At 40.4% G+C, this 9136-nt stretch overlaps 1 protein-coding gene across 2 annotated transcripts; it reads right to left on the bottom strand.

The window, feature by feature from the left end:
* Nucleotides 1-231: 231 nt before the first annotated feature.
* Nucleotides 232-8722, bottom strand: wipf2b (WAS/WASL interacting protein family, member 2b). Of its 2 annotated transcripts, none has more exons than XM_058378055.1 (8): nt 8628-8722; nt 7378-7476; nt 5628-5760; nt 5431-5550; nt 4585-5124; nt 4328-4516; nt 3244-3345; nt 232-3100 (listed from the first exon to the last, which is right to left on the bottom strand). In XM_058378055.1, the coding sequence occupies exons 2-8, from the start codon at nt 7417-7419 to the stop codon at nt 3060-3062; spliced, it is 1167 nt and encodes a 388-aa protein (XP_058234038.1). In that variant the 5' UTR covers nt 7420-7476; nt 8628-8722; the 3' UTR covers nt 232-3059. The 2 variants fall into 2 exon arrangements, with proteins under 2 accessions (XP_058234038.1, XP_058234039.1); XM_058378056.1 differs by having other exon boundaries at nt 4328-4507.
* Nucleotides 8723-9136: the final 414 nt, after the last annotated feature.

The raw sequence follows: 9136 nt of genomic DNA, 5'->3' as shown, positions 1-9136 counted from the left end.
TAAATTTCCAAGACAAGCCTTTTTACTCTAATACTTCAGTTTGTTTGTGTTTTTCTGTTTCAGTAAACAGACTTTCTCTCGAAGTTCACTTTCTCTGTACCTTTAGTATCTGCAAACACATTCATTCAGATAATTCATTCCTAACCTTTTCCCATGTCATGTGGTGTATTAGTTCACACAACTTCCTGCTGAAAAAGGCAGAGACCAAAGACTAAAAACAGGAAATCTTATTCAGAATATTTCTTTACTAGCATGTACAGATGAGTCTGTTTATTCATAATTTCTATAACAATTTTACAACTTTAAAGTACATTAATGCCTATCACTACAATTTTCTCTACACAGAAAGAGAAAATACATTGTGTACTGATGAGTTCATGACTGGAAATGCATATGATGATGTCATCATGTCACTAAGCTAACAGCGGCAGGAAACAAACGTTTTTCCTTTCAAAATGTACAAAGCACTTGGATGGAAACGTTCCTGATGTGTGCAAGATGATTTCTAAGCTGTATTTAATGTAAAACTTCAGATGCATAAAAACACAACACATTTCTCAGGAGGATCTGGTAGCTGTGTTGCTCTAATCAGTTGCACAATTTATGGTAATATTCAATACGCATTATTCTTATCAGCAAGTGCTTAGTTACATTATACGTAAAGAACATAGACATGCTTAAAGATACTCCTTCACACAAGTTCAGCATCTGTGTCAGAAAGAATCTTTCGTAATTCTAATAAATGTTGATATTTACTCTGATAATGCAGCACGAGCGCACAGGAGATGTATGTAACTGAAAACCTCTTCAGATAAACAGCTGATTATTACACTATTAAAATGTACAGAGCTGAAGACAAAGAGAACTGATTAAGGCTGGATCAGGAGAAGTGAGGGGTAGAGCTAAGAGAACTTCTAAAGAGAACTCAGAAGGCAGAGTTAGGAACCTGAAGAACCAACATCTCCACAGAACTCAAGTAGGGACAGGTGAGGGCAAGAGAGCTGAGGAGGTGGAGCCAAGTAGTGTAGTGAGAACAAAAGAGATGGGATGAGTAGATGGACGGCTGAGAGTGTGGAGTCATATGGATGTCTCTAGAGAACTAAAGGGGTGAGGCCTTAAGGGTAACAGGTGGGTAAATGCATTAATGCATAAAATGTGAATAAGGATGTGTAATGACTCATGAGAAACATTAATGCAAACTTATAGTGATTTTTAGAAATCAACAGTGTTTTCATAATTAGTACATTTATGACTTCTTATGTGTTTACAATTCCTTTAAACAGGAAGTGACATGGAAGTGTTTTAAGGCATAACACATGGAAGATAAACACAAGATGGAATTCTCTTTCAGGCATAAATGACAACAAAAATAAAAATACAAAAACACTAAAGATGTGGTTCATAAACATAAAAAAAAGTTTCTAATGTCCATAAAGCACCCCAACTGAAAAGGAATGAAATAAAACCAAGCTCAATCCTTTGTGAGATATTATAATGTAGATGTGATTCAGTGGCTAAGTGACTGAGCATGTAAAAAAAAATCTACAGTAAATAAATGAATAATTTAGTTCCAATGTATTTGTTTAATTTAGTGGTGCAGAAGTTAATGCACCATCATAGTGCAGACTGTCAGGAAAATTAAAAACATTAAAATATTAAGTATTTATTTAAAACTCTGGTGCTGAGGTACAGAGATAAACACCAGGCTGAAACTGAAGTAAAATGTGAATAATTATTCATCCAAGTTTTAGCACTAACACATTTTTCCTAAAGTTGCAGTGCTGAACCCTAAACCTGTGATGAATGTACTTATCATCATTAATGGGTAGCTCAGTGGTTAAGATGGTGGACTAAAGATCAGAAGGTTGTGAGTTCAAGTCCTAGAACCCACAAGCTGACACCTTAAGCAAAGCCTGTAAATGTCAACTGATGACCTCAGTAACACACTGAACAGGGGAAAAGAGATTAATGCTCTAACAGTGGTCAGATTGCTCATAATGTTCTGCTTGTGAACATACAGTGAATATATGCCACTAGATCTTAGGATCAGCTGCCTTCATATCCTCAAAATAGAGATTTGAACTGAGTATCTGAGGACATTTTAATACTGGATTTAAATAGAGTGTATGTGATTGTGTGACTGAATGATGTAGCCGGACTTTCTGTGAATGTCAGCAGAAAGCTCTGTTAATAAGAGCACCCACAGTTTCCGTGTCATGACAAACCCAAACAAACCCCCCATGACCAGTGCTGTTAGCATTGACCAGCTAAGATGTGTTCTTTTCTGACTGTCTAATTTTCTCACATAAATATGGATCTTTAGGAGATTTCAGAACCATTTAGCAAACAACATGCATTCGACATAATTTCCTGTCCTGTGAACAGAACCACTGTAGCTGTGATTCACTGGAAAACGATAGATGAATGGCTAAATGAATTAGAGGGTAGCAGCAGGTCATGACATATGTGGGAATCAGCAGTGACAGCACACTTAAACAGCTACATTTAAACAGTGACCTTTTTTCTTCAGCATATTATCTATTATTCCTTAACGAGACATGCAGAAAGGATCTTTACTTACTTTAAAAAAATATATATTTGTCCTTCATTTATTTTGAAATATGTATGTCTTTTAACTGATTGTTTTTACCAGACACTTTGTCCAGCAGGAAAATATGACTAATGGAAACCCACACACACACACAAAATAAGATATATATATATGTATATATCTTCTCATACAGAGGACAATGCTCGCTAATATGCTTGTGTACCAAATTTAATCTTTCATACTACTCTGGGGTTTTGATGAAAACATGGCACCATCACAGTTTAACATGTACATCACCTGCACATGAAAAGAAAAAAAAAACATCCCCCGTGGGTGAAGCAGAGAATCGGGTGGAGTTGGGTCATTAACAAATGGACAGATGGAGTCACACCACAGGGAATGTAGAGCGAGACATGGCAAATAAGGTGCAGGATTTGTGTAGTGTGTGTGCTTGTGCATGTGTGTGTGTGTGCGTGTGTGTGTGCGTGCAAGAGACTGCTCACAGTGTTCACCGGCCCACAGGAGGAAGTGGAGGAGCTCCTCTCATTACTGGAAGACACACACACAATTTTTTAAAATCAAGCTCTTCTGAAAGAGCTGACCAAAAGAAACTTAGTGTAGAAACAAAACAGAGAATAAAATCAGGCATGTTCTCATCTGAGAAAGATCTTCAGATCTCGACATGTTCTTACCTCTGGTGGCTTTACTGGGGTAAACCTTAGTGAAGTGTCTGTACTCTTCTGGAGGTGGAAAATCATCCAGGGGATGGAAAGAATATTTTGATTCAAAATCATCTAGAGGAACAAAGATTTTTTTTTAAATAAACAAAATAAACTACCTTACATCCAGTGTAGATTATTTTCATTATATCACAGCTCATTAAAAACACTCCAAATAAACAACACTCCATTTATTTCCATAAAATTTACTTTAAAATAATAGCTAAGATAGATAGATAGATACTTTATTTATCCCAAAGGGAAATTTACAGTTTGTTTGTTTTTATTTATTTAAGCTTTTATTTACTATATCAGTTTTTCAGTGGGTCATAATTTTACATCCACTTTCTTAGGTATTATACAAGCTTCTCACAATTACTCTGTTGGGATTTTTGCCCATTGTTGTAGATTCCTGAGAGCACCGCTTGTCTGACTCCTGATAGCACTCAGGCAAATGCCATTCATCTACCTCACTCAGACATGCAGGCTGCCCTGTCTGCAGTTTACAGAACCAAGAGACATGAAGTGAAACTGCTATATTTATTGCTGCTACTCTAACCAATAGTTCTGAAGCTGATGAGACTGAAGGCAGAAACCCCCAAAACACACAACAATTAAAGAAACTGTTGAACTATATTCATTTTTAAACTCAAATGTCCTTAGTACAGCAAAAAAAGTAGAATTGGCAAAAAATGCTTTTAAAAGAGACTATGACATTGATACAGTCATAATATCAAGAGATAATACCAAGTTAGGAACAGTGCCGTGCGTTTTATCTCTGTATTTCTGGTAGCACTGGAGAGATCCAAGTCTTAATATTTCATAAACTGAAAACACCCCTATGTGTTAACATACTGTTCTCTAAGTGTAATGTCAGTTAACAACATGACAAAATTAACTGATATCACTAGCAAACGTTGGGCTAATTATTATACTGTGTAATTAAATTCTGGTGATGCCCTGTGATTCAGGATTGGCTGTGCAAACGTAACCTTTGAAGTTTATCAACACGCTTACTGTCATGCAATCAGAGCACAGTTCCATGAAGGATACTTACCTGCAAAAGAGCGGGAATTGTGGGTGTGGCCATTGCGAGTAGGGGGTGGAGGAGGCGGAGCTCCAGCAGGAGAGCGTGAGGGGGGAGGTGGGGGTTTACCCCTACTGGGGGCTTCACAATGTGTCCGATATGGAGGAGGGGGTGGAGCTTCACGACTGTTCCGCGGCATCTGTGCAGGTACTGGAGGAGCTGCAACGTGTTTATTCAACATTAATTGTAAATAGGTAACAAAGAAACAAGCAAATAAACAGGCTCACCTGCTCCACGGCCGGGGGGGTCACGTACTGGAGGAGGCGGACGGGCGGCAGCTGGGGAGGGGCAGGGGCTTGGTGGTGGAGGGGGCGGGGCATGAGCTCGAGTAGAGGTGTTTCCTCCTGCTGGGGGCTTCTTGCTTAACGAGTTGTGTCTCTGCGGAAGTTCAGGGGCAAGTTCGTTCACCGGACTGGACGATCCGTTAGATACAGACAGCTGCTGGCGATATGGAGGTGGGGGAGGGGGTGGCGCTAGAGAAGAGGACGATGAGGAAGAGGACCGACTGCTTGCTGGAGAAGGTGGTGGTTTCACTGGAGGAGGAGGCGGAGCTGGAGTGGGAGGGAGGGGCTTGTCACGATTATAAGAAGGTGTGGCACATTTCTGAGAAGGAGTGGGTGGAGCATTGCCACGCCGACTTGCAGGAGGTGGGGGAGGGGGTGACGGCTGGTGGGCTGGGGTCTCACTGTCGTCAGGGCAGCTAGGAGGGCGAGGCGCAGCAGGGCGAGATGAGGGGGGCTGGAGTGAAGATCTGCCTACAGAACCATCTAACATACACACACACACACACACGCAGAGTGTTAATGAGATCATGGACCAAATATAGCAGAGGTTCAGCTGCTGTTGACCCTTTATTAGTGTGCTGGTGTTTAATTTACTATGCAGTGTCCACTATGTAGTGTCCACTGCAGTATATAGTGAACATATGAGATATGACCTCACTTGAATAATAGGAAAATAGCATCTTCAGTAAAATAGCTCTAAATGGTAATAAGCCAGTTAATACCAAATAAAGTTACTGTGAACAGCTGAACAAATTCTCTAATAATCAGCTCCCTGTGCTGGTCTCTTACCTCCCACAGGTCGCAGTTTAGGCACGCCACCTTGAAACAAGCCTCCCATTGGCTGCTGTGCTCCTGTGGACACGCCTCCACCACTGGTTCCACCCCCAGCATTAGGCACACTTTTGGGCTCTATGAGAGGATGTAACAATGATCATTCTGTGTTCGTGTTGTGTTATTTAAGTCATTAAGCACTCTCACTCTCTTACTCTCGATCATGGGAGCACTGCGGTCATTAACCACGCCCACTTTCTTCAGTTTGGTCCCTTTGCAGATGTCAGAGAGTAACACACCTCTGCCTTTCGTTTCATCCTGAGACAACTTAGGCGGAGTCGTGTTTGCCTAATACATACACAACAGTTAAAAATACAGTAAATACAGACACATTAATTCATAATCATTAAACTCTAAGTTTTAACATGTACAGAAGGTTTTAAAAAAAAGGGGGGGGGGGAGCTTATGGAAGTGTTCCAATCAGAATGAAGCTCCTTCACACTGTCAGCTTCATACACACTGTGGATATAAAAAGTCTACACACCCCCACGTTACTAATAGCATGTTTTTCTGATCATTCTTGACAGAACCTTCTCCACCTTTGTTGTGTAAATTGCAAGCTAGGTATTCAAGTGGAAAACAATAAGAACCATTTGAAAAAAAAGGATAAAAAAGCAAAAAAATATACCCTGGTTATTTAACCCTGGTTAAATAAGTGTACACATCTCTAAACTAAACTAGGGTGAAGCACCTTTAGATTTCATCACAGCGTTCAATCTTTTTTGTAGGAAAATATATCAGATTCTTGACTTATGGATATTTTGCCATTCTTCCCTCTAATAGCATCTGCCAGAGAGGTTGGACATCTCCTGTGCACTGCCCTCTGCAGGTTCTGCACAGATTCTTGATTGGATTTAGATCTGGAGGGTTTTAGGAGAATCCTGACTGGTCTCTGAAGGTGTTCATTATTCCCTCCAGCCTGATTAAAGCCTCAGACCCAGATGAAGAGACGCAGACGCTGAAAGCACCATGTTGCCGTCTCCATCCTCCATCACTGTGAGGACGGGGTTCTCTTAATGATCTGAGGTGTTTTTATGCCCAAAACATTCAACTTTGTTTTCATCAGACCACAATACATTATTCCAAATGGTTTTGGGAGATTAGATGTATTTTTTTTTGCAAGCCAGGCTTGAGTAGGGGATTTTGTTTTTAAAAAAAATGCCCTGTAGCTCAGACATATGAAGACTTCAGGAGATTGTGGTCACTTGTAAAGAGTAGCCAGTACTTGCCAGAAACTGCTTCCATTATTTTAATGTTGCTGTGAGCCAGTCTTCTCCTCAGTTTTAGGGGGATGTCCTGTTCTTAGTAAGGTCACTGTTGTGTCATATTTTCTAGGTGTTGATTATCGTCTTTAAAGTGATGGTCTTGGTCAATGTCCTGTATGTTTTTTTTTTTGTTTGTTTTTTTTTGGAACCCTCTCCTAATTGATATTTTTCAACAATGAGATCCTGTGCAAGTTCCTTCTGGCTTGTCATCTGAAAAGTCCTACAGGAACAGCTGGACTTTAATTGAGTGTTTAATCGGTCACTTTAATTGATAAAAAGGTATACACTAATTAGTATTGGATAAGATTTAAATATACTAATTATTAAAGGATGTGCACAATAATGCATCCAAGTTATTGTACCTTTCCCCCCTTAAAATGATTCTTATTGTTTTCTACTTTAATATATTTGTTAAAATTTTACATAAATATTAGAAAAGGCTCTGACAGGATTTATCTTGGTTTTTTTTTTTTGCCATTTTAAACAGGGTGTGTAGACTTTCTATATCCACTGTAAAGGTGAAGACTGGGCTAAAAATGAGTCACTGATCACAGTGTAACCTCACAGCAGGTGGAAGGAACATAGACTGCTAACTTATTAGCTGCTAATTTGCTAGATAGCTAGTGATGCACATGCTCACCTGGCTGAAGGTGGGGGGTGGAGGTGGGGGAGGGATCGGCATCCTGCAGCGTGTGTGTGTGTGAGAGAGACACACTCAGATATTAAAAGAAGAGCTCATCTGTGGGGAAAAAACACACACACACACACACACAGAGAGAGAGAGAGTCTTACGTTATGGTGATAACAGCCTGCTGTGACTGGAAGGCCAGGAGAACAAAACTGCCCCTAATCTCACAATGGGAGGGACATAGTGACACTAGCCAATCACGGGGCATCTGCGAGTTCATGCAAGCAGAAGAGGGCAGACTGTGGTGTGCGAGCAACGTGACAGTGCATGCTACAGAGCAGAGTAAAGACTATCTGCCAGTTTCTAGACAGTTCTCTACTCGAGCCAAACCTTTATGTGCTACATATTTAGAGAAGATCCTGATGTTGAATCACTCGCATCTAACACTGCAACACTGTTTCACCTGAACTTGTCTGCAGTGTCGGATGAGATTTCGACAGCTGATGTCCAGACCTCGTGGACAGTTTTGGAACTTACTCACAGGGGAAAGGACACCAACACAAGGACATGTGCTACCTCCTTGATGGCCATGTTCAGCTCCACTTATTTATGTGAAGATTATTAATCCCAAATACCATTCCCCCATGACTGATGGTCATTTGGATCATCTGGACTGGGCCACGCTGACTGATTGCATTCAGTAGCAGTCCTCAAAGTGTTGAAGTGTTTTGTGCCATAAGCGTTCATAGATAGATAGAGAGATAGAGAGAGAGATAAAGCTAGAGAGAGAGAGATAAAGCTAGAGAGGAGGAGGGAGGGGGGGGGGTAGATAGATAGATAGATAGATAGATAGATAGAGCACTTTAAATGGATATAGATTATAATAATTTGTGTGTAGCTCTGGAGCTGAGACAGTGTCAGCTCCCTAATCAGAAGTCATAAAGTTATAAATATTATAAACACACACCTAAAAACAATTTCCAAACAGATTTCCTGCAGCAACTTACAAACCTGTTCAGAGCTAAGTGCAGTATTATTATTATTATTATTATTATTATTATTATTGATCGATTGCCCATGAGGCTAATGCAGGCTAAGCTAGATCAATAGCATCATTAAAGAGCCGAAACATGCTGCACTACAGCTCTAAAATATTTATTTCACTAATATAATAATGATTAAGGAGTAAACTTTAGCACGCGCTCAGTTCTGTGTAAGAGATTATAAAGAATAAAAACAATCGCATAAAAGTTTAAACTCACAGCTTCTTATAAACAGCTCGGCCTCTTCCTGGCTCCGCTAGCCTGATCCACGCATGCGCAGGTCACATCAGCACCGCATAGCCCTGACTTTTAGGTCTGCGCCCCCTGGCGTCCTGGAGATGACGGTGGGTGGTGGGTCTCATCAGCAAGAACGACGAGTCAGCATACAGAGAGGAGGTGCAACAACTAGCAGCCTGGTGTAAAGTTAAAAGGCACACTATGGTTTGTGGTACTTCTATTTGCAATGAGCTACCAGCTAATTTTAATGGGAGATGTACCTTAGTTTACCAGCCATTAGAGAGAAAACTTTTCTGATAATAGTCCCAATCCGAAACAACCCTATTAACACTAATCCTCAAGTATTCACTATGGGAACTGTACCCACTGGTCAGCAAAATGCATATATTGGGTCATGAGAAGGGGACACAGTAGCTATACAGTTTTCTAAAATATGCTCCAGAGCTGATAAATATGAAGTAGACTAAACTGGAGTACACATGCAGCAGGGA

The sequence above is a fragment of the Hemibagrus wyckioides genome, linkage group LG24 (genome assembly GCF_019097595.1).
Source record: "Hemibagrus wyckioides isolate EC202008001 linkage group LG24, SWU_Hwy_1.0, whole genome shotgun sequence".
Taxonomy (NCBI): domain Eukaryota; kingdom Metazoa; phylum Chordata; class Actinopteri; order Siluriformes; family Bagridae; genus Hemibagrus; species Hemibagrus wyckioides.
This window is presented reverse-complemented; position numbering and strand designations above follow the sequence as displayed.